General features: G+C 33.4%; 2 protein-coding genes across 3 annotated transcripts; one reads left to right on the forward strand and one right to left on the reverse strand.

Moving 5' to 3' along the window:
- Positions 1–4,168: 4,168 nt before the first annotated feature.
- LOC126713713 (2-oxoglutarate-Fe(II) type oxidoreductase hxnY-like) lies at positions 4,169–10,796 on the forward strand. Of its 2 annotated transcripts, none has more exons than XM_050413554.1 (11): positions 4,169–4,466; positions 4,568–4,766; positions 4,853–4,951; positions 5,121–5,172; positions 5,433–5,554; positions 5,641–5,741; positions 5,843–5,901; positions 6,503–6,559; positions 7,403–7,448; positions 10,222–10,301; positions 10,484–10,796. In XM_050413554.1, the coding sequence occupies exons 1-11, from the start codon at positions 4,368–4,370 to the stop codon at positions 10,572–10,574; spliced, it is 1,005 nt and encodes a 334-aa protein (XP_050269511.1). In that variant the 5' UTR covers positions 4,169–4,367; the 3' UTR covers positions 10,575–10,796. The 2 variants fall into 2 exon arrangements, with proteins under 2 accessions (XP_050269511.1, XP_050269512.1); XM_050413555.1 differs by having other exon boundaries at positions 4,179–4,466; positions 4,571–4,766.
- A 2,433-nt stretch (positions 10,797–13,229) lies between these two features.
- Positions 13,230–18,793, reverse strand: LOC126713712 (NADP-dependent malic enzyme). The gene is made up of 19 exons (XM_050413553.1): positions 18,322–18,793; positions 17,436–17,556; positions 17,261–17,335; positions 16,648–16,799; positions 16,459–16,564; positions 16,275–16,340; positions 15,978–16,073; positions 15,801–15,872; positions 15,615–15,698; positions 15,434–15,532; positions 15,218–15,265; positions 15,035–15,088; positions 14,818–14,916; positions 14,643–14,732; positions 14,475–14,552; positions 14,266–14,340; positions 14,090–14,180; positions 13,636–13,764; positions 13,230–13,533 (listed from the first exon to the last, which is right to left on the reverse strand). Exons 1-19 carry the CDS (start codon positions 18,471–18,473, stop codon positions 13,445–13,447), a joined length of 1,776 nt encoding a protein of 591 aa, XP_050269510.1. The 5' UTR covers positions 18,474–18,793; the 3' UTR covers positions 13,230–13,444.
- Between the last annotated feature and the right edge of the window lie 5,790 nt (positions 18,794–24,583).

Consider the following 24,583-nt stretch of genomic DNA (forward strand, 5'->3'; position numbering starts at 1 on the left):
GAGAAGGGGCTTTGGGTTAAGGAATTTGGATGAGCCATACTAGTAGTAGTGGTAATCAAATAAAAAAGGAAAAAAAAAATCAATTAACACAGTGGTGGAGCAATGGTGTGCCAGGGAGCTGATACGCAGCACGAGAGAGAGAGAGAAAGAGAGCTGGGAAAAAAAAGTTTTTTTTTTTTAATTAATTGGAAAGAGGGGGTTTTTGTTTTTTAAGTTTGTGCTACTTAAGCAATACACATATACAAGTCACATGTTTTATATTTCCGTCTAATTTAACAGTAAAACTAATATCATGGTGCAAAGTGTAACAATGGTCATAGTTTAAGGTGCAAACTATGCATCCGAATAATTTAGGGTACGAAGCATAATCTATAGCATAGTTTAAGATAGTAAAGTGTAATTTGCCCATAAAAGATCACTTCATGTTCATGATTGAATTCAAAGAAGTCAATCACAATTAAAAAAAAGAATTCAAAGAAGTCAAAAGAATTACAACAAATTATGTACAAATGAATAAATATTCTAAATTAGTTTAATATGTTTAATGCATTTAGAAAATGATTGAGTTATGATTTATCCAATCCAGAAATAAATAAATAATAGATTTATTATGCAACTTCAACACAAAAAATGGATTTTTTTTGGGTGGGGGGGGGGGGAGGGGGGCGGAAGAGGTGGGCTTTTTGAAAATACCTCTCCCCCTCCAATATTTTCTATAAAAAATAAATAAATAAATAAAACCTAAATTTATATACAAAATTTAGCTAATGGGCCAATGGGCCATTAGATTTTAAGGAAATAACTTATATTTATGTAAATGATTAATGCATAATTTTTTTTCTCTCTTATTGCTCTTATATCATTTATAGTTCAAATTTTTTTTTTTAATTATTATATATATGAGTCCCATGTCCATGTTCATGCTTTTAATGGGGATATTGAAAACTCGAATCCAAAATGGAGAATATTGGAATGTAACATTATCAGGGCTGAGGTCTTCACTAAAACGATTCATCAGAATAAGTTTTTTTGTCAAAGTTCAAGGACTTTTATCCAAGATTTCTCTCAAGTTCTCCTCTTTACCAAAGATAGCCAAAAATAAATGATACCAACTTCTCTGATGACTACACTATGAGAGCAACACAAAAGATGATGAATGGTGGATTTGAAAGCTTCTTTGTTAAAATTCTTGTTGGTCTACATTTTGAACAAAATACTAAATTGTGCATGTTGTTTAATTTAGAGAGAGCCACTTCATGTGATGTGAATATCATCACACCTTTTTCTTCGTCAGAAATGCAAAATCGTTTCCAAAGTTCTTCAATAGATGCATCGATCTTGACGGGTATAAAGTGTTATTAAAACTAAAAGACAGAAGATTTTTTTTTTTTTTGAGAAGGTAAAAGACAGAAGATGAATGTAAAGGAATGGATAGACGGGAGGAAAAGACAAATATGGGAAGAAGTTAAAAAAGGGAAAAAGGAAAGGAAATGAACAAAATCCCTATCACAATCTGAAAAATTCAAATCAAAGAGGTTAGAATCTTTTGAATGAATGCGAGTTGATAGTTTCTACTTTCCAAGACCTCTAGGAACTAGGGGGGATAGAAGTTAGAAGAATCCTTCTTTTATAAATTGAGTTATTCTTTGAATCTTAAATTTTGATATATTTAACTTGGCTCGTTGAAAAAAACTTTAGGCTCCACCACTACATCAATGTGTCTTCACTTTTACATTTTAAAATGTTTCTAAACCATTGTTTATAAGATACTAGAAAGTATGCGTAATTATTCAATATTCCAGTATTAATCCTTCCTCCACTCACATAATAATAAGTCTTACTAATTTTATTCATGCATAGAGCTCGTTATTCATGCATGATAAGGGAGTATTGTGCATAAAATAAAATAAAATAAAAACAAAGAAGTAGGACATTCCTAAGCTTATATCATTTTTCTCTAGGTAGAAAATTGAGACTTTTAAATAAAACACAAGTTACAAAAAATCTTACTCTTTAAAGTGACATCATTTAGTATATTTTCTGTGGGAAGTGGACCAAAATCTACTCCAGAGACCTTAGGCCAAAGAAGAAGTCCCGAGAAACCCCATCCGTTGAATGGGCTCGGCCCAAGGGCCAACAAGGGATGAACGAACCTCCCATTGAGAAAGGATATGTGGGCCCATTATTGAGGTAATCCATGAAACCCATCTTCCTGAGGAAACATAGCCCAACAAAGAAGCGGTCATTTTCTTGGCCAAGGACACCCTATTTCACCTACTTTCCCGAGGAACACATCGAAGAGAACGCAGAGCCCAATGTAACAGTCACCTTTGCATTTAAGGCTTTTCTCACCCAATGTCAACCATGTTGAATGCTGAATGACTGACTTGAACAGTGAAAACAGCTCCAAAAGTCTATGTTCAGGATCAAGAAATGGCAGGAGAAGGTGCTGATGAGACAAGCATCCCCCTAAATCCAGCTAAGAACAGGACAGCTGGAAGAAGAGGAGGATGGCTATAAAAGGAGGAGGAGGGCAACAAGAAAGGGGATCTAGAAAAAACCTAAGGAAGAACAAGAGAGAGAAAGTGAGAAAAGTCTTTACCTATATTTACCCTTTGAAACCCCTATTTGTACATTGGGAATACGATTTCTCTGCATATAAAGCCTTGATTCAGTTATATTTGCCTCCAATCATCTTTTTTAACTTCCATTATGGCCCTTATTTGTACCTTGGGAATACGATTTCTATGCATATAAAGCCTTGATTCAATTATATTTGCCTCCAAACATCTTTTTGATCTTCCCATTATGGATTTCCATCTCCCATTTCTAAGAAATTAGTTGTGTAGATCTTGAATACCAGGCTAGTTCTTTAGCTTTGTGTTTTTGAACCCCACATTTTCTTTTTTTCTTTTTTAAATGGTATGGATTTTTAGAATTATCTTTGTAATTTAAACTAAGATAAAAACAAACAAAAATAAGGTATTTGAATTTTCAAATATCATATTTTAAAAATCTAAAAATAAAATGGACGAATGACATGAAAGGGAAAAAAAAAAGTTGTCACGACTCACTAGTGGTAGGTTCCAAACTAGAACTTTTAATTAGCTCAATTGATAAAATTTTTTGTTATTAAATAAGAGATTTGGAATTCAAATTGTATTGATACCGCAAATCAATTGGTATCTTGGCCTAATAATAAAAAATAATTATCATGAAACGGATTCATAAGTATTAAAAAATAAAAATAAAAAGGTCACTACTCCTCACTAGTGTCCACTACTGCCGACCACCTAATGCATTAATAATGATAATATATTGCCTAATTGAAATGGAAAACGTCTCCCGTTAAGAAAGGAGGCACGAACACGACCCAAAAGCAACTCGCAAATTGTAATTGCAATATTCAACCTTGAGAAAATAGAGTTCTAATTTTGCCACATATCACTGAATTGTATAAAACTTTAACTCTGGTGAAATTAGATTCTACTTTGAACTCAAATTTGACAAAATTGAGTTTCAAATAAATGCTACATAACTAAATAAGTTGTGATATAAATTTTTTAACAAAATAATTTTCAAAAACTGAATATTTAGCACCAAAAAAAAAAAAAAAAAAACTCAATTTCACGTTAATAAACTAATAAATAAGTTTTTTAAAGGATGAATTTGTAAAATGTATACTGGAAAATTTTGTAAAAGGTATTAAAGAAAAATCCCTATAGATTCATTATTGGGGGACACAATAATCTTAAGCTTTTACTGACCTTTTGTTAGATTATTCCACCAAACACGTGGAAACCCCATGAGTCAATAGGATGACGCCACAATAATTTACAGTAACTTTGTTAGATTCGTATACTTTGAAATGAATAGGAGGGATTCATGTCCGGCCATATATGCCTTGCGATATAATTAAATACACTATCTTTGTTACACTTTTCTCTTCTTCTTTTTTTTTATATATGTTAAAAATATTTAATAGTTTCAAACAAAAAATTAAATACACAATTATAAGTTTTTATTTATTTATTACTTTTTCCAAAAATTTTATAGCAATTTTATTAGATTCGCAGACTTTGAAATGAATCGCAGGGCTTAATGTCCCACCACGCTTGGCTTAGAGCATTCTCATAACGCGTGCCAAATGCCAAACATTTTTTTTTTTTAATGCCAAATATTTGACACACCAAACCCACAAAAATAAAGAGAGATTTTAAATGTTAGTATAATATTTGGCGCACATAAACAATATAAATACACAATTCCAAAGTAATTATGTTGCGGCAGGCAAGAAAGAAGAGAAAGAGAGAGAAAATTAAGGAATTTTCTTAATAGTTGAATTTGAAAGAACTACCGAAATCGGTATGCAGGGGCAGGGGCAGGGAGGCTCAAAAACTTCAGTCCTCAATTGTATTGATCTCTCCACTCCCGACCTTCACCAATCTGTTTCATTACTTAAACAGGTACTGTTCAATTTCATACCCATACCCATACCCATAAACAGTTACTATTACTATTACTTTTATTTTAAAGCATTTTTGTTTGTGTTAATTTATTGGCCAAGAAGGCCTGTCTGGATTCGGGATTTTTCTACGTCGTAAACCACGGGATAAGCCAGGAGTTCATGGACGAGGTTTTTGCACAGAGCAAAAGGATGTTCGAACAACCATTAAGTGAGAAAATGAAGCTTTTAAGGAATGAGAAACATAGGGGTTACACCCCTATTCTTGACGAGCTTTTGGACCCTGAAAACCAACTTAAAGGTTTGTTTTTTCCTGCCAAGTTTCAATATTTAATTTTTTTCTCCAACTGGGTTTATCTATAATTTTTGTTTGTATTGTAAAATCAGGAGATTATAAGGAAGGATATTATATTGGAGTGGAAGTAGCTGAAGGTGACCCAGAAGCAGAAAAACCATTTTGTGGTCCAAATGTTTGGCCTGAGCCAGGTAACTATAGGACCCTGAAAACCAAGTTCAAGCTTTTTGTGATTGGTGCTGTCTCTCTCTCTCTCTACCATATGGTTCTATAGGCAGTTAAACCAGGTCAATATATATATATATATCGTTTTGTTCCGGAAAGTATGTTATTGAATGTTGAACTTGTTGCTGTCTTTAGAACTACTTCCTGGATGGAGAGAGACAATGGAGAATTATCATCGAGAGGCTTTGTAAGTTTTAGCAAACGTATAGTTTGTACAATGGAACTATTAGCAAGGTCTTGTATGCACACACATGCACATGCAGGGAGGATATGTAATTGGCAGTTTCTTAAGGAGTCTCTTCATGTAATTTTGGTTAACTGTATTAATTTGTGTGTTTAAACTTTGTTATTCCATCAGTTGTCATAATTGTTCCCATGAATCAATTTTCTGTATAATGAATTCAAATAGGGTAAATTACCAACTATCTATTCCCTTTGTGCATTCAGAGAGGTGGCAAGGGCAGTTGCTAGGATAATAGCTCTTGCACTTGATCTGAAGGTTGATTTCTTTGACCAGCCAGAAATGCTTGGCGAGCCTATTGCAATCTTGCGCTTACTACGCTACGAAGGTTGAAATTACATTTTTTGTTCTTGGAACATTTTGAATTTTTTGGCCTTCTTGTATCGTTAGTAATACAGGGACGGGTTTTTTTAGGTGGAATTTCAGATCCATCAAAGGGGATATTTGGAGCTGGAGCTCATTCTGACTATGGTTTGATTACCCTCTTGGCAACAGATGGCATCCCAGGTCTCCAAGTAAGAAGACTGCTGTAATAATGAACATTTTGTTTTGGGTGAAGTAAAACCCAAATGACTGTAATCTGATTAGTTGTTGCAATTTTGTTAATTACTCGCAGATATGCAAGGATAGGGATGCTAAGCCTCAGATATGGGAAGATGTACCACCACTAAAAGGGTGAGTCAATTTAACATTTATGGAAATAGATCATGTCTCAACATATGTTGTAACATTTTTTTAGTATACATTATCTCACATTGTGTAGTAGCCTATTTTCTTTTGCATTTGTGATTATTTCTGTTGAGTTTTTATTCTGGATTCTATAAATTCATACTTCCGGATCAAACTTGGTTTTGAGCTCTTTACAACTTAATTAGATACTATAGCATTTAATAGGAGTCCCATCAATTTTTTTTTTCTTTTTTTGATAAGCGGAAGTCCCTTTATAAATAGATCTTAATGTAAAGCATGCAATTCAATCAATGAACTTACTATGTCTAGTATGTTATTGATTTGAAACATTATACTCCCACTCCAGCATCATAATATTTCTGTTCCAGCCTTCCAGGTTACATTACTGTTATTGATAACATGCCAGTATGCCACCATTTAGCTCTTTATTGTTTTGCTGCAATGTCTATTAGCATGCAGTAAAGATCTTTCAATATGCATTGTGTGAAGAATTACATGCTTGCGTGATAAAATGTTAAAATGTAATAGAAAGCTTTCTGTTTAGTTTGGGATGGTGATATTATTTTTTACGGTTTATCTTTGACAGAGCGTTTATTGTGAATCTTGGTGACATGCTGGAGCGCTGGAGCAACTGTGTTTTCAAGTAATGTACATCTCTTAGTTGTAGCAATGCTCCAAATTTCACTTTGTCCTGTATAAGAGATAATTTTGTTATTAAACAAGCTTTGTAATACGTTTCGCTCCCCAGAGCTTTTCATCCTTAATTGCATTTGGTATTTAGTTGTTATAGTTGAGTGTTCTAAATTGTGTTGGCCTGGTCACTTGGTGGCTATCATGTAAATGATCTGGTAGAGAATCATTTTTTATCTTCTAATTGTAACATTTCTTTCCTCTAATAAACTTGTCAGTTGTGATTGAGAATATGTGAACTTAATTGAAAGGGTTAAACCAGGGTAATATTTGGATTTGATTTTTTATTTGAGGTCTAGACTGTTTATATTGCACCCTTTGTCAATATTGCTATTTGCCATCCAGATTGTCTTGAAGAATTCAAGTTGTAGATTTAGCCGTTTTGGAGTCATTATACATTCTGAATCCCCAATGAAAATGTATGAAAAATTATTCAATCATGTATGAGCTAGTATTGCACTAATGAACTTTAAACTACTGAACTTTTCCGTAGTGCTAGTAGTGGTAATTATACTAATTTTAATGAGCTGTTAACTGTTAGTGTTGTCCCAGTTTTACTGGTAATCTAGCTCCAGGTTGAAGTCCACAGGGCCTAGATTTCCCCAATACATCATTTCCAAGACAATATTCATGAACATATTCTTGCAACTGCTGATCTGTTTGTTTTACATTTTTTTATAAAAGTTTGTTGTTGAGCATTCTCTGGGATGAAAACTCTCTTTTCGTTGCCAACTTTTCTGAAAATCTTCTTCTTTACTCTTGTTTGATTGACATTTTGCTTTACATGTGTACTCAGGTCCACATTGCACAGAGTTTTGGTGAATGGTCAAGAGAGATATTCAGTAAGGCCCCTGTTTTATTTATCCCCTTTCTTTTTGAGTGAAAATTGTTGCAAGACCCTTATAAGCTTTTGATGATCCGTGTTTATAGTGTCAGTTTCTGCAATATCATCATATAAAGGGCCAACATTATTTTCTATCTGTTTTCTCTTTTATTTATTACTTGCAGCTGGAATGTTTTTTTGCAGGGTGCTGAATTGTGTTACAAATGGCCATTTACAGTTTCGCCATTTGAAAATTTAGCTACTTGGACCTACTTTTTAATATTTTCCCCTATTAGTGGCAGAATCAGTTGTGGTAGTTTTAACTGTGTTACAAATGGCCACGTAGAGTATTACTGTTTGAATCTTTAGCTACTTGGATCTACCTCTTACAATTGTCCCTATTAGTGGTAGAATCAGTTGTGGTAGTTTTATTGTGGCCATCAGGTTGATCTAAGATAAATTATTCTCCTGAAACCTTGGTATTTTATTGAGCCAATTTGACTTCATTTTCATTATCAATATTTGTAGTGCACTGATTCTCTTGCCCCACTAACTTGCTCATTGTGTGTGAAATCTGATCTATTGTGTTAGTTATATTAAGTGACTTGCTCATTTTGTGTGAAGCTTTATCTATTATGGTAGTTATTTTAGTGTTAGCCTTGTTGAAGTCCTTACAATTATTGGGGGTATTTTCGGTATTTGAGAATACATTAAAAGCCTTATGTGTCCTATGATAATTTTACACACGAGTTATAGAATTAATGTTTTGAAAATTTCTCTGTTGGATTACATGTTCTCTATGTTTTTAGGGTATGTTTAGATACCATTTATTGCTGAAAATACTGTAACAAAATAATTTTTAAATGTGTGAATAGTGTCATGGAACCTAGTTTTAAAGCAAAATTAGCGTTTTTTCTGTACTTGCAGGTCCCGTGAACAGTGCACGGGATCTAGGGAAAAAATGCCAAACACAGACGTGGATTGTCTTCAATGCAATCCAAACTCAGCTTTAATATGCATGTCAAATTTATGCTAATTGGATGTTATTTACTATTCAATTTATAAACTCTTCTTTTGGACCATAATTATAAAACACAATAACTTGAAATTTAAAATATTTATATATAGCCTAGTGATAACCGAATGGATGGTTTATATACTTATGATCCTTGTAACTTCTTTTGTAAGACATCATAATAAAAAAATAAAAACTAAAACTGCAACAACCATGTGGACGTCAGATATTCTAACATATGAGAAACTTTGGATAAGCTTACAGTTGCTATTTTGGTTAAATATCCTGCTAGAATAGCAACTTATCAAGAACTTGGATATTCTAAGTAAGACCTAAGATATAACTCATCAGAACACTTTTTAATTCCGAACACAACCCGAAAACCTTCTCTTTGACAATTCTAAACCCAAAATCCACATTTTCCTATCCCTAAACGCAACCACACGTAGACATATTCATGTAGACCTAATTTTGGGTAAGCGACATAAATCTTGTGTTCTTATATGTTCGTGCTTTAATCTTTCTTGTTTCTATTATGTTATTTGTAGCACACAAATCATGGATTAGATTTCTCCTCCCCCTAGCAATTTCTCTGTTGGATTACATGTTCTCTATGTTTTTAGGGTCTGTTTAAATACCGTTTATTGCTGAAAACACTGTAACAAAATAATTTTTAAATGTGTGAATAGTGTCATGGAACCTAGTTTTAAAGCAAAATTAGCGTAAACACAGACGTGGATTGTCTTCAATGCAATCCAAACTCAGCTTTAATATGCATGTCAAATTTATGCTAATTGGATGTTATTTACTATTCAATTTATAAACTCTTCTTTTGGACCATAATTATAAAACACAATAACTTGAAATTTAAAATATTTATATATAGCCTGGTGATAACCAAATGGATGGTTTATATACTTATGATCCTTGTAACTTCTTTTGTAAGACATCATAATAAAAAAATAAAAACTAAAACTGCAACAACCATGTGGACGTCAGATATTCTAACATGTGAGAAACTTTGGATAAGCTTACAGTTGCTATTTTGGTTAAATATCCTGCTAGAATAGCAACTTATCAAGAACTTGGATATTCTAAGTAAGACCTAAGATATAACTCATCAGACCACTTTTTAATTCCTAACACAACCCAAAAACCTTCTCTTTGACAATTCTAAACCCAAAATCCACATTTTCCTATCCCTAAACGCAACCACACGTGGACATATTCATGTAGACCTAATTTTGGGTAAGCGACATAAATCTTGTGTTCTTATATGTTCGTGCTTTAATCTTTCTTGTTTCTATTATGTTATTTGTAGCTCACAAATCATGGATTAGATTTCTCCTCCCCCTAGCAATTGCGAGTGCAAATAAAAAGACAAACAAATCTTTTAGCTTCTTTCTATTTTTAAGACCATTTGAAATGTCTTTGGTGGCTTAGAATGGAGTTGTACAGTAAATGAAATTTGTTAGCTGAGCGAGGAACTTTAATTTGGATCCTATTCTTGTTTAATTTGCATGATATTTAAAGGATTGTACTAATGCATAGGGCTTTCATTGATGCTCCCGTTTTTGCGGAGTCTAGGACGGGGTTGGCAAGTAGCCTTCCCCCTAATTTTTCATGACAACTACATTTTGTATATTTGGTGTAATTCATTTAGTGTTTTTATTTTAATTTTGCTTAATTTACAAAACATTTTGTCTATTACTTTCATGTACAAATTTTGAAATTTATAATGGTTCATTAATATCTTATTTCCTTTTCCCTGTGGTAGATGGCATATTTCGTTGAACCTAGTCATGATTGTCTTGTTGAGTGCTTGCCAACCTGCAAGTCAGAAAATAATCCTCCCAAGTAAGTTAATGCCTTACACATTCACTATTTTTCAAGGATATTGAAGATCTAAATCACCCTAAATGTATTTGGATAATTAGGTGGCAGTCATAAAAGTAGTCATGTGCATGAACTTGGAAATATTAAACAGTGCGTTTCAAACTCTAACTTTTCTATTTCTATGCATTTCTCTGTTTTTCCAGGTTTCAGCCAATCTTATGTCAGACTTACTTGAGCCAACGGTATAATGATACTCATACTGATCGGAGCGTATACAAAAAACCTCAAACTTAAATTTTGCCACAAAATATGTTTTGAAGGCGTAAGAGTATAGGCCTGTGATTTCTTCTTAAAGCATTTGTCTCCTTTGTGTTGTATATATAGTTATTCTCATCATTTGCATGAGTCTCCAATAAGTATAAGAAAGCGAGTGAAATAAGAAGCAAGAGTGGTGTGTGGTGTGTGTGGCAAAATGTAATGTTATAAGTATCAATAAAACTTCTCTTTTATTGAGAATTCACGTGTATTCTACTTGAGTGTGGTGAGACTTGTTACCAAGTGTTTGATAAGATTCTTTATAAATGTTAGAATTATTATTATGGAAAAATTTCCAAAGCAAGAAAACTCAACAGGAGATCTAGCCTCCCTAAGTACCCAGTAAAAAGTTCTATCAAACCAAGTATAACCAGTTAGCAACATATTATAGATATTGTTGGACTTGGTTACTACATATTTATATTTCTCTAAGCAATTCACATGGGTTGGGAAGATTTTATCAGTCATTGTTACTTTATGATGGAATAGTAATGTATACCTAACAGTAGTGAACACCCAAACTCAAAAATCAGAAAATACTCATTTCTCCAAACCCAAATCAAAACACAATCCCACAATACCAATCAAAACACAACCCCACGGTACTGGAGTGCGGACCATTTTTGAGGATTTTGATCTCAGCACTAGAGCAACGGCGAGCAGCGATGATTGTTGTGGTGTTGGGGCTCTGAGATTGGGTTTGTTTTTGGCCAACTCTTTTCTTTCTCTAGTGATGGAACTCGAGCCTTAGAGGCTCAAGTTTGATAAGCAATCTCAAGTCTAAAAGAATCAGGTGCTAGGTTACAAACATGTTTCATAAACATGTTGGGAAAAAAAGGTTTGAGGGGCTTTAATTGCCATTTTTCAGATTTTCTTTCACATCATGCCTAGGTCATCTTTGTAGACTTACCGTCCTATATAAGGTGTTCCCTAAGAAGTACGTCTTAACCGGGTGGGTCAAAAGCAGAGGATCAAGGGTCGTTACCTAGTTTTGGTTTAGGAACTGACTTTTTGACCCCTTTCACACCAAATACTAGATTCGAAATTAGGGGACGTCTTGAGAAGGTATTAACCACCAAATTCCACCCGTGGCCAACCTCTACTCTTATGTTCTATAACTTAGTTCTAGTAAGGAATCCGTTAATGAGCATTCCTAAAGCATGCAAGACAGTAAACAAATAAACACATCCATACAACCCTACATTATCCATAGGTTCTACATCTCTTGATCATTATTATAGATCTATAATATGATTCTCTCATTTTCAATTTTTTACTACATTATGAAAAAAAAAATGTTTTTTTTTTTTTTTTTAATTTCAATATAAGAATAGAGAGAATATATATATATTCCATAGGTTGACGCCTTCTCAATTAAGTAATGAACCAATTAAACACATTGTAGTAATTTCATATTCACTAATTCTAAGTGATATTGTCCTGCTTCTTGTAATGAGTGACCTAACCTATCTCCTTCCATGCAGTTTTTTTTTTTTTTTTTTTTTTTTTTTTTTTTTTTTTTTTTTTTTTTTTTTTTCAGATGGGTAGTTGTTAAATTACTTACTATCCAAAAAGTTTAAGCTATTGAGATATGGTAAATTTAATAATTTAATTACATACTTCTAACACTCCCCTTACGTGTGGACCGAAACTCGTGAGAATTTCAATTGGAGGTAGAGTGGAGGAGATAGGGATCGAATTTAGGACCTCCTACTCTGAAATCGTATTAAATTACTAATTGTCCCAAAAATTTAAGCTATTGGAATATGGTAGATTTATTCATTTATCAGCATTGGTGAAGCAAAAAATTTAACAATTTGGCACCACAAAAAGCTATTTTATCTCTTTTACCACCCCACTTTACAAAATACCCAATATCAATAATTTTATTTTAGCGTTTAACACAATAAAATAATATAATAAAATATAATAAAATAATATATCCACTACAATAAACAACAACCACCACCACCAACAAAATAAAATAATTTTTTTTAATAAATTTGTTTTTTTTAGCATCTGAGCTTCAGTGCACATGCAAAGATAGTTGTGCACTATAGCTCAACAGCCAAAAAATTTGGCTTTGCCTCCACTGATGTAGGAGCATTTTATCATATTTGGTTGATAAATTTAGCATTTTAGCAATTTGCCTCTACCTACCAATACTGATGCTCACCACATACTTCTAACACTAGTTGCTTTGCTCTCTTCCGTGGTTCAATAGAGATTATTTGCTAAGCCCTAACAAAAATAAAAAAAAAAAGATACCATTCAATCTTCTATATTGTAATTAAGAGTCAAATGCCTAAACCTGTTTTTTTGCTGCGTTTTCAATAATGCAGCCAAACACTGGAAAATAATTTGTTTTTCTAAAAATGTTTGTGTAAAAAAACATTTTTGACATAAAAATGTTTTTCAAAATATTTTTAGAATTGCAACCAAAACCAAAAAATAAATTGTATTTCCCTCAAAATAATTTTCCATTAAAAACATTTTATGTCAAAATGAACGCAACCTTGATTTCATTAGTAGAGAATGATTTTTTGTTGAAAAGGCGACCATGGATGAAGCAAAAAATTGCTCTAGCCACACTGCTGGAATGAAGAAATTTCAAATCAAATCAAGTCAACAAGGTTGTAGGGTACAAGCATCTTCATTTTATGATTATCTATACGTTATATGGGTCATATAACATGCCAGAGTTATTATAGTCATATTCAAAAGTTATTTTTGCTTAAAGCTACTTCAAAACACACCATATGCGTCATACAGCTTGATAGCAAGATTCCGACAACATAGTGAATAGTGATAGTACAACACTAAACGATTGGAGTATGTCCATCAACCGCTCAACGATAATTTCGGTAGACTGGTGTGTACATGCAACTCTCTGCCAATTTCACAAGATCCTTAGGACGAGGAAGACGTGTAGCGACACCTACAAAAGCATGATAAGAAGAAATCAAAAACAAAAATTAATGGTTTCAGAGTTTAGTAGTGAGAATTTGTGCAAGGATACCTACAACAATAATTTACTTACCCAGTTCGTATGCCTTGGCAGCTACATTAGCAGCTATATGAGCTGAAATTTTTCTGATAGTAGAGAATCGTGGGTATATCAACCCCTTATCAAAGTTCTCCTTTGATACTTGTGAAGCCAAGGCTTCCGCTGTTGTTGGAGAACAACAAAAAGTCAATTAACCCTTCGCCAGTTAAACAAGATTTAAAAAAAAAAAAAATCATATGTTTTGTGTTTAAGTCTAAAATTATTGTTAAACAAGATCTAACAGCATAATTTTTGAAGTGGGACTTGTTCCTCATAACAAGAGGATAGTGACAACAAGAAAAGGAAGATTAAAGTTTTTTTTTTTTTTTAATCTTATTTAAATGGGCCATTTTACATCAGGAACCTGTTTATATTCCAGATAATGCCAACTTTTAAAGATAGTAGAAAAGACATTTTATGGATTGTCATCCTTATGTTGCCTACTTACAAGCTGCTAGAAGCATTTCATCGTGCACACGGATAGCTCCAGAGATTATCAAACCCAAACCAAATCCAGGGAAAATGTAAGCATTGTTGGACTGAAATGACAAGGAAATCACACACCTCAGTCGTTGATATCCAACCAATTTTGAAGAGAAATACTAATGAAGAAAATTGCATTACCTGGCCAGGTACATAAGTCTTCCCATCATATTCAACAGGATCAAATGGACTTCCACTAGCAAAAATTGCACGACCCTTCAATTTGAAAACAAAAGCGACAAACATAAAATAGAGTCAACTGTACTTTGCAATTGTTGAGTAATCAATCATCCTTTGTATGGTGAAGTCCTCAACCAAGTTATGGCACATTTAGCTGTGTAAAATTTTACCTTACTCCATGTATAAGCTTCTTCTGCAGTACACTCAGACTGTGAAGTAGGGTTGGAGAGAGCCATAATGATAGGTTTCTGCATGTCATTTATTGAATTGGGCTTAGCTTTTTCTTTATGGAAATATAGTTTGAAAATATAAACAGGTTTCTGAGAGAGAGTATGTACATCATTGCAAGAGGCAAGGGCCTCAACCACCTCCTTTGTAAATGTTTTTCCTACCCCGGATGATCCAATCAAAACTGTTGGTTTAATTGCCTGAGGAAGTAAGAGAACATAGTAAGGGACCAAGATACACATGAAGATTACTTACTGGAACTCAAACAATGACATCTTTTCACACCTTGACAGCATCTAAGAGATCCTTAACAGGTTCATGTTCATGAGCCCAAGGCTTCTTGAAGTTTTGAAGTGAATCCTTACGAGAACTAACAATCAATCCCTGAAAGAATACTGGTTCTCCTTAATAGTAGAGAGGGGAAATCTTTGAAAGAAAAATAAAAAGGATATCTAATGGCTAATATATATGTTACGAAAGAAATTTTGATCAAGCTTACTACCTTAGAGTCAACAAGCCAGATCTTCTTGCGTGTCTCTTCTAAAGGAGCCTTTGTCTACAACAGGCAAATGAAAACTATCAAACAATACAATACCACCATTCATCATGTTTAAGAATTACGACAGAGTGCAACTCTGTTAATAAACCAAAGATGGGCATTCAAATACCAATAACAAGTTACTACCTGCTTCGAAATCTCAAGAGCTATAAGCTCAGCTATACCAGTTCCAGCCTGCAATCATTAAACAACAGAAGCTAAATAAGTAACTTGACTAATAGTGCAGGATTATGGGGATTGGAGCATGCATGCGCACACACGCGCACACACACACATACACACATATAAGGAGGAAAAACCAATATGAAGTCGGGATGGAAATAGCCCAAAGAAGAGTCTTACTTCCCCAGCACCAAGGAACAAGAATTTTTGCTCAGCCAGTGCACCACCAACCAACTTCAGCGCTGCAACTACCCCAGCAAGAACAACAGCTGCGGTCCCCTGAAACAAAAGGAGACAATGAAATCAAGAACAACATAAAATCCTTTTAAGTGCAAGCTTCACCATTAATGCTACTTCAAACCTGTATATCATCATTGAAAACAAGATGAGTTGTGCGGTATTCTGCAAGCAGCTCAAAAGCGTTGTGATTTGCAAAATCTTCAAACTGCAAACCAATTTAGATGAACTAGACAACATCAGAATTGGATGAATATTTTAAACTACAGAAATTTTATCAATCAAGGATGTAATCTAACTCATGCACAACCTGTATCAAAACTTTTTCACCATAATTCTGCTTGACAGCGGACATGAACTCATGCAGAAGTTCATAATATTCCTGAAAAGAATTGTCAAAATCACCTTAGGGAATGTATATTATACTATCACTTGTAAAAATTTATGAACCAAAATTGGAGCAAGGTGCAAATGTAAACTATGAAACCTTCCCAGTTGCCCTCCTCTGTCTAAGCCCAATGTAGAACTCGTCTTTCAACAACTGTTCATTGTTTGTCCCCACATCAATTGTTATAGGCAAACACTACAAGAAGACAGTCCATACAATTCTTGATCAGAATAAGGGATATTATGTGATTACAACCAAGGCTTTTATTTTGAACTTGGTTTTGCTTGGCATTTAGAAATGCTCCCCAAGGTTTAAAACAAAGTACATCATATGACCAACAATTTACAATGTAGTAAAACGAAGCAAGAACCACAAGTTGTATTTGAATAAACTTACTGCAGAAGGACGAACACCTCCAAGTGCTGTATACAAAGACAATTTTCCCACAGGAATCCCCATCCCCTAAAACATATCCAACACCATCATGTGAAGGCTAGTTCACTTTTACAACACAATAATTTACATAGAACCCTGTTTAATAAGTTTAGAATTTAAAAACGATGATTGACAACATAACTACCTGACAGCCAAGATCCCCAAGTCCCAAAATTCGCTCACCATCCGTCACAACAATTGCTTGAATAGTCCTCTCAGGCCAGTTCTTCAACACCTCAAGAATCTTGCCCCTGCAAAATTCAAGCACTCCTTCATATTATGACTAAAGTAGCTCTAAGTTGCACATAGTTACAGCAGAAACAAAAATTCATACTTTTCTTTCAAACTTATGTAAAGACCCTGAGGGCGCTTGAAGATGCTCCCATACTTCTGGCAAGCCTCACCCACAGTTGGAGTATAGACAACTGGGAGCAATTCCTCAACATTATCAATGAGAAGCTTGTAGAACAACCTTTCATTCCTCTCCTGTAAAAAAATAAAAAATAAAAAAAATTTAAAAAAAATATATGTATTAACCCTCTTTCAAAATTTCAATAGGACTTCATTCATCACACAAGGATAAATTAAGTCCATTTGTCTTTCCACAGAATTCTAAGCACACAAACATGCATTCCAACAAAGCCTCATTAAAGAAAGGGGTTTAATTATACCAACAATAGAAAGATGAAGGAAATAAAGAAACAACAAACATGTTAAGGCATCATAATTAAACAAACCATAGTCCTACAATGTCTCAACATCTCAAGATGATCCCAAACTTGAAAATACCCAATCAGTCCAAATGTCATTATGCACAAGACAATCATTTTCAATACTATTCAAAATATTATCAAACAATTTGTCTGAATGTGGTGACCATATGCAAACAATGTACAACAATCATCATCAAAACTAAATTCAATGACGGTGAAACTCCCAAGTCCTACCTGAAGCTCCATCAAGGACATGTATTTTTGCAGCGGGACTTGATATTGTCGGATGTTCTGCATCAATTTCTTCTCCTGGGATTAGTAAAATACAAAAAAGGGTCAGCGAAAATTCAAACTAAGAGAACAATGAATCAGATAAAATGATGCTATAAGCCAATATCACTAATACAACCTGAAGTTGTTGAGACAAAATTATTGGAGGCAGAAGACCACGCAAGTAATGAGCATCCCTCTCTTTCTCAGTGAAAGCAAGTCCTTTGTTGTACTGGGGATCCCTAAGCAAAGAATACCCACTGCACCACAACCACACACACCCCACAAAATTTAGTTCAGAATTCAAAAAGTTACATGTCAGAGATTATAGTATAGTTTTGAAAAGCGATCAAACAGAGTCCCCTGTTATCTCAGAGTAGCATTTTTGGCTTCTGAACTTCATTTATATTTACATTCATTAATTTATATGTTTTATCCACGTAAATTATTTTTTGGCATCAACCAAGTGAGGCCGCAGTTTCTGAACTGAACCCAGATCAGAATGCACCATAATCTTTAAGAAAATGACAGGAAACTCACAAATTTTTTTTTTTTTTTTTTGAAGGTTAATAACACGATTCTGGTAGGCATAAGATCAATAGGATGCAAAAGAAAAAAGTAGAAGTGTAATAAACATGTGATCACAAAAACGAAACCTTCATTTTAAGTATTCAGGAACTTTCAGATTCTAAAAGACCAAAAAACTACACTACAAATCATATCAAAAACAAAACAAAAAATACAAAAACAAAAAATACAAAAACAAAAACAAAAACAAAACAAAAAAGAAGAAGACGAAGACAAAAGAATAAGCGTCAGTATGTACTAAAGCAGATTCAACAACAAAACCAGTACAAGAAAATGAAGTTCACTATACTTTGACAAACTACATGATCTTAATCAATAACCAACAATCAAATAGAAATGAATATGATCTTTTTCATTTTTGTTGTAAATAAGAAAAGTAAACACTAAACTAAACTAAAACCAAGAAAAAGAGGAATGAATCATGATGTAAGAGAGACCTGGCGACAGAGAAAGTCCAGGGAGTAACAAGCTTGTCCTCTGTAGCGCGATCCTCACCGTACACATCCTCGACGCCGCCACCAACGGTAGATTTGGGGTCCAGGTCCAGCACCGATTGGCCGTCCCTTATCTCCTTAAATGTGCTCTCCATTTTTTTTTTTTTTTTTTTTCAGTTATCTCAGTTCAAACTTGAAAAAGCCAATACTACAGTCTACACCACCAAAGCTAACTCTAACACTGTGTCTCCTCTGTGATACACAACAGGCAATAGGCAGAGCTTAATATATATAAATGTTACTGGTTATAAAACTCTGTACCTCTGCTTTAGAAATCAAAGACACACAGCAAGACTTTGCTTCTTCCCTTCTTTTCTTTTCTTTTAAGATGCCATATTATCCAATCCAAAATAAATAAATAAAAAATAAAAAAGATGTCATATTGTTATTGTAATGATCAATCATCAAACAAGTCAAAGAGGTGTGTCGTTTTCAATTTGAAAAAGGAGAGACAATCATGTTCACAAAGTGATAATTTTATTGCCCCAGGAGGGGTGGCCCAGTTGGGATCCCACATGCAAGTATAAGGTCCTTTGTTCGAGTCGTGGCGGGTACTGTGTGGGAGGAGGGTTTTCTAGCTTGCATTGTGCCTCTCTTGCTGGCTCTCTTGGGGTGCTAGGGTGAGGTCTGTGGCGTCCCGATCACAGTAGCTATAGCTCAATCCAACATTCCCTAGCGGGGGTGCCCCTATTAGGTCACGCCCTGAGGGGTTAGTCACAAATGGTCGCCCCCGCCCTCCCTTTCGTTCATCAAAAAAAAAAAAAAAGTGATAATATTATTAACAGAGTTTACTTATGTAAAGTTTGATTACTTACTGTTTGTTTGGAAACACCGATGAGACAAGGGATTAGTTGAGCTACCAAATTAGTACTATAATCTTACTCACTATTTTTTTATTAGAGGTGAATTTTGATAAATACATTATTGGATTACATCTTCTTCTTATAGTTTATTATACTTGTAAAATTTCAAGAAAATTAAAGATCATAGTTATATCATCAATAAATTTTTTAAATTGCAAGTTTTTGTAATTTAAAACTATGCAAAATATATCCGATTGACACAAAATTTGACATGTGTATTAAGATCGTAAAGAACATATAATTCAACGATAAGATTTTCAAAATATATAGTAATATTTATTTTATTGAATGAGTTTGTAGTATTAAACTACAACCAATTTTGTTACTAAATTTGTCCTTTCATTTTTAGATTTTTTTTTTTTTTTTTTTTTTGGGGTGACAAAAACAAGTGATTACTTGAATTTATCATTACACACCTATCACAACAGATTATATTAGTATAAATTTTCTCAACAATAATGAAAATATAATAAGAAATATTATGTTCTTAGACTTATTATTCTATTTTTCCCCAAGTTTTAATTTTAATATATATTGATAGACTAGTATGATCCCAGACAAAAGAAAAGATGAAATTAGGCCAGGTTCTGATAAACTATGATTTTGGTGTAAAAAAGACATGTTAAGAACTTAGGCAACTTACTCTAATACACAATAAGTCACTAATATTTTTGAAGAGTAGTGTATGGGTTGGATATTTAAGATATCAAAAGCCCCTCTAAAAGAAAAACTCTATCATGTTTCCGGTGTATGTTACTTCTCTCTCACAAGGGGGTGTTGTGAGAGAGAAGTAACATGCATCGGAAACATGATATAACTTCTCTCTCTAAACAATTAGAGAAAACTGAATCCAATCATTAAATAGATATAAACAAATGGTAGTGGTGGTGGTCACGATCGAGAAAGAGAACACTATGGTATGGATATGGATATGGATGATAAAAGATCAAGACCAATATTAAAGTGGCTTTGGCAACATTATTGCAACAAACATCTATCAATACAAATACTCAACCTAAATACATAAAAACCCATATATGACCCACAACAGAAAAGAGGTAGTAACAAAATTATTTTAAGAAAAAAAAAAAGGAAAAGAAAAGAACAATACTATTAATCTACTCCTTACATTGAACTATTATACAGGGCAGTCACAAGAATAGAGGTCAAGAGTAATAGAGATTTAGAGAAACCTAAGCCAAAATTTGGCGTTAGGAAGCTAAAGGATTGTCGTTTGAGATTGTAATCATTAAACACAAAGGGTTGCCGGTTGAAACTGTAACCGTGAAACACAAAGAGTTGCTGTCTAAAATTGTAACCATGAAAGAGATACGGTTGATAATTATTTTCTTTTTATTAGTATTTTTAATTTTAGGAAAACTGTTTTTGAATTTTAGGACAAATTCAAGAAAAAGAATGATAATAACATCGCTGCTAATGTGGCTCAACTTGAGTGTAGCAACATTAAATGCTACGCTTCAGTTTTTAGATTTATATAAATATAGATTTGGCTGAGAAATTGAGATAGTGTATTTATTTTGTATTGAGTTTGTGAACATGCATGTACTACTACTACTAGTTTAGTTTATACTTGCTTCTCAAAAAAAAAAAAAAAAAAGTTTAGTTTCTACTTTAATTTCTTCCTTTGTCTGACCAATTAAAATAGAGAAATTGGCAACCGTTTACTTGTTTGAATGATAGACATCCGGCGAAGTATGAAAAGTAGATCTGTAAATTTTAGAAGAAGAAGGGGTTATAAGTGCGTGGGTTTGGTTACAAATACAAGTGTACGCACTGTTGTGTTGAAGAGGATCTGTTAAGAATATTAAAAGAATAACATGGAGGATATTCACTTATCACTATGGAGACCGACACACTTTCCTCTGTTTATATCTAATGTCAATACTCCTTTTATATTTCAGTTTAAGGGTCCACTTTGCACAATCACTCACGCCAGTAAGCTTAAATTTACTGGATTAGGAAAACAACAAACAAAACGAGAATTATTAAATTAACCCCACCCCCGCTATGAATCTATGATGATTATGTTTTAATTTTTATTTCAAGATCCAGATAAATGAATGGACGAAAATTTTATTCAAAAGTTAATTTTACCTTATCACGAAAGAAGATACCCCACCGCTTAGATAAATTAATTAATTGCATGTGATTCTTGGACTTGTCTTTAATATATAGTTTGGACACACACAGACACCCACCTACTGAATACGCGGTTTCAGCTCAACTCAACACGTTACCTCTACCAGTTTTTTTTCTTTTTTTTGGTCCAATCATCCCCAAAGTAATTATGTAACCGAAAACTTTCTTTATACAACACACTAAATACCTCAGAGCTAAAAGACACGCAAAAAGACAATCCATCCTAGGATCATTGCACAACACACTAAAAAACTTTATCAAATGCCGACACCATGACTAAATAAATAAAATAAAAAAAGAATGAACTTTTTTTTTTTTTTTTTTTTTGATACTTTGGTTAGATACCATGGACATATCAAGAAACACCAACGAGTTGAGTTATAAGGTTTTTTACTAAGAAACTAAAACTTGATATATTTAGGTGCCCACCCACAACTTGTTTCTCCTTGGATCTTTTTTTTTTCTTTGATTTTCTTTTTAATTAATTACTCCTTCCATTCCAAATTGCTAGTCTTATTTCGAAAACTCAACTTTTTAAGAAAACGTCGTTTATTACCTTGTCTCTTGTAAAAATAAAAAAGTATAAATTTTCAAAACTACACTTAAATAAATTGTTGGTCCTATTTACAAAACCCAAATTTTTAAATGCTCCTTAAAATAAAGTAAGGGTATTGATGTCATAGAAGTTTAAAGAAACAACACATGCTGCTCTCTTAAAAATTAATTTGGAGATTTCGTCCTACATCAAACCCTTTCACTTGAAACAAACTCGTCCTCAAGTTCATCTTTGAGATCTAAAATCTTACATTCCAAGCAAATAAATATTTGGAATACTTGAACCCATTGATCTTCTTTCTATACTTGCAAGTCATCAATGAAATAAACAAATCAACTTGAATTTCTTTTTACCAAATAAAAATAGGCAATGTTTTGATTTTATTGAGTTCCTTAAAAACTTCCTCTTCAATTTCTTCCTTAATGGTCTCTGCCATCTTGACTTCAAAGTCTTTCTCTATAATAGGGTCTTCATTAATCTCCTCCACAATCTTGATTAGAGGTTCTTCTTCAATATAAGGCCTTCATTATTTCCTCATAAATCTCTCTATTTTCTTCTTTGACTTCTACATAATCTTCAAAAAAAGTATTTTTTTTTTTCAACATGTAATTCTTCCCCTTAATGGTGGAATATATGACTTTTCAAAATAATTCAAGTATGAAATTCTTGGCCAATAATAATCATGTTTTGTATATGACAAAAGTTTATCACAATCCAAAAGATAAAATTTAATAACAAGCATCATTTTCATCCTTGGCCATGAATGAATTTTTTCTTTACCTTGTCGGACTCTATCAGACTATATTTGTTCCCACCAACATAAGGCATACTCACTAAGTTTACACAAAGAAGTTTAACTTTTCTATCATAAAAAATATTCTCATAGTCAAATAAATCATCTAGATCAAGCAGTCTAATCAAGAAAGAAATTCTTTTATAAGGTCTTATAAAATTTGCTTACCAATAGGTTGTCCGTAAGTTACATCTCTGTAGCAGTTATCCCTATCGTCTCCAAGCTTAAATGGCACCATCCTAACAAAGATATTTGTAAATGCTTGTTGTACACCACGTAATACTTGCTAAGGCTACGTTTGTTTCAATGTAAAATATTTTTCGGGTGTAAAATATTTTCAGGTGAAAATATTTTTGGGAAATGAAAGTATTTTCAAGTGTTTGGTTGTATTCTTGAAAATACTATAGAAAACACATTTTTTACTTGTTACTCACATTTTCTCAGCTTCCAAACAAATATATAATACCAAATTTTCTCAATAGATCGACAGTCGAGATTGAGAAACAAAACCCAACAAAAAAAATTCATCAGCAAATAAACACAAAAGAAACAAAACCCAACAAAAAAAAAATTCATCAAATCCGACAGTCGAGGGAAAGAGAGATAGATCAACGGTCAAGAATGATGGAGAGAACGGTGGCGCAAGTTAGCTTTGGGTCAAGAATGAGATCAGTTTTGGGTGGATCGGTCTTGGGTGGTGACGATCTAGGCGATGCTGGGGTGCGACGATCTCGCCGATGCTTGGATGTGCGATCGGAGCTCTCACCAGTGCTTGGATGTGCGATCGGAGCTCTCGCCGGTGCTTGGAAGTGGTGATCGGAGCTCTCATCAGTTTTGCTATTTCTCTCTCTCTTCTATTTTCCTGGGATGGAAATCAATTGTAGGGAAAATAAAAGTGTAAAATATTTTACAGGGTTTTAGGGCATGATTTACAGTCAACGGAAATCATTTTCCGTTTGACTGAATTTTCCGAGAAAATCCAAACACGCCCAATGGTGTAAAATATTTTCCAGAAACTATTTACTGCCGAAACAACGCAGCCTAAGTTTTCTGTCATTGGAATTGCTACCATCTCATAAGTTAGCCATCAAACCAAAATAAGTCAAGCTCTAATACCAGTTGATGTCACGGAAGCCTGAAAAAAGCACACATGATACTTTCTTAAATGAAATAAAAACTAAAATATTAGTTTCTAATAATGAATCTCGAATCCACGAGTGGTTCCTTGAATCCACAAGATGATAATTTTTTAGAATCCACCATAAAAAGAAATAGACAGTCTGAATGTTATTAATTTGAAAACTAAATTGCCTTTGAAATCTACAATGCCCTAATTTAACTAAACAACATTAAAAGTACCTAAAATTAAGGAAATAATAACTAATATGAATGTTTGTAAACATGTGGCTTCTGATTTTAGAAATAAGACATTTTGGGACATCTCATAGTCATAGTTCAAACACCTCGGGCCCAGTTAACATGCGTTTGGAAACCTCCTAACCGATGAAATTCGAAAAAGTCAAAATTGTTCAAATTTGGTTAGAGGGTTGAGAACAAGTTGAAGTTCAATCTAGCATTAAATGTTTTGGTGCTTTTGCACCCAGAAATTTTGACTTCATTAAGAGATTTACAGATGGTTATGTTATCAGGAACAAACATTTTTTTTTTTTTAAGAAACAAACTAACTGTTAAACACACACACTTAATTACAATCTCACCAAGCAAGAACAAACATTGACTACGGTATGAATACGATTTTTACCGATATAGTATGTCTTCAGACTACACAAAGAAAATGGCAACACTCACACAGGAGAAGACATACTTTGATAG

Source organism: Quercus robur, chromosome 2 (assembly GCF_932294415.1).
Source record: "Quercus robur chromosome 2, dhQueRobu3.1, whole genome shotgun sequence".
Lineage (NCBI taxonomy): Eukaryota > Viridiplantae > Streptophyta > Magnoliopsida > Fagales > Fagaceae > Quercus > Quercus robur.

Coding starts and splice junctions, on each gene's coding strand:
- LOC126713713 (XM_050413554.1), top strand. CDS start 4,368: ATGCAGGGGCAGGGGCAGGGAGGCTCAAAAACTTCAGTCCTCAATTGT. Junction 4,952..5,120: donor AAATGTTTGGCCTGAGCCAG/GTAACTATAGGA, acceptor TGCTGTCTTTAG/AACTACTTCCTGGATGGAGA. Junction 7,449..10,221: donor ATGGTCAAGAGAGATATTCA/GTAAGGCCCCTG, acceptor TCCCTGTGGTAG/ATGGCATATTTCGTTGAACC.
- LOC126713712 (XM_050413553.1), bottom strand. CDS start 18,473: ATGGAGAGCACATTTAAGGAGATAAGGGACGGCCAATCGGTGCTGGAC. Junction 15,873..15,977: donor AGAGGAGGGCAACTGGGAAG/GTTTCATAGTTT, acceptor AATTCTTTTCAG/GAATATTATGAACTTCTGCA. Junction 15,533..15,614: donor TTTTCAATGATGATATACAG/GTTTGAAGTAGC, acceptor CTTTTGTTTCAG/GGGACCGCAGCTGTTGTTCT.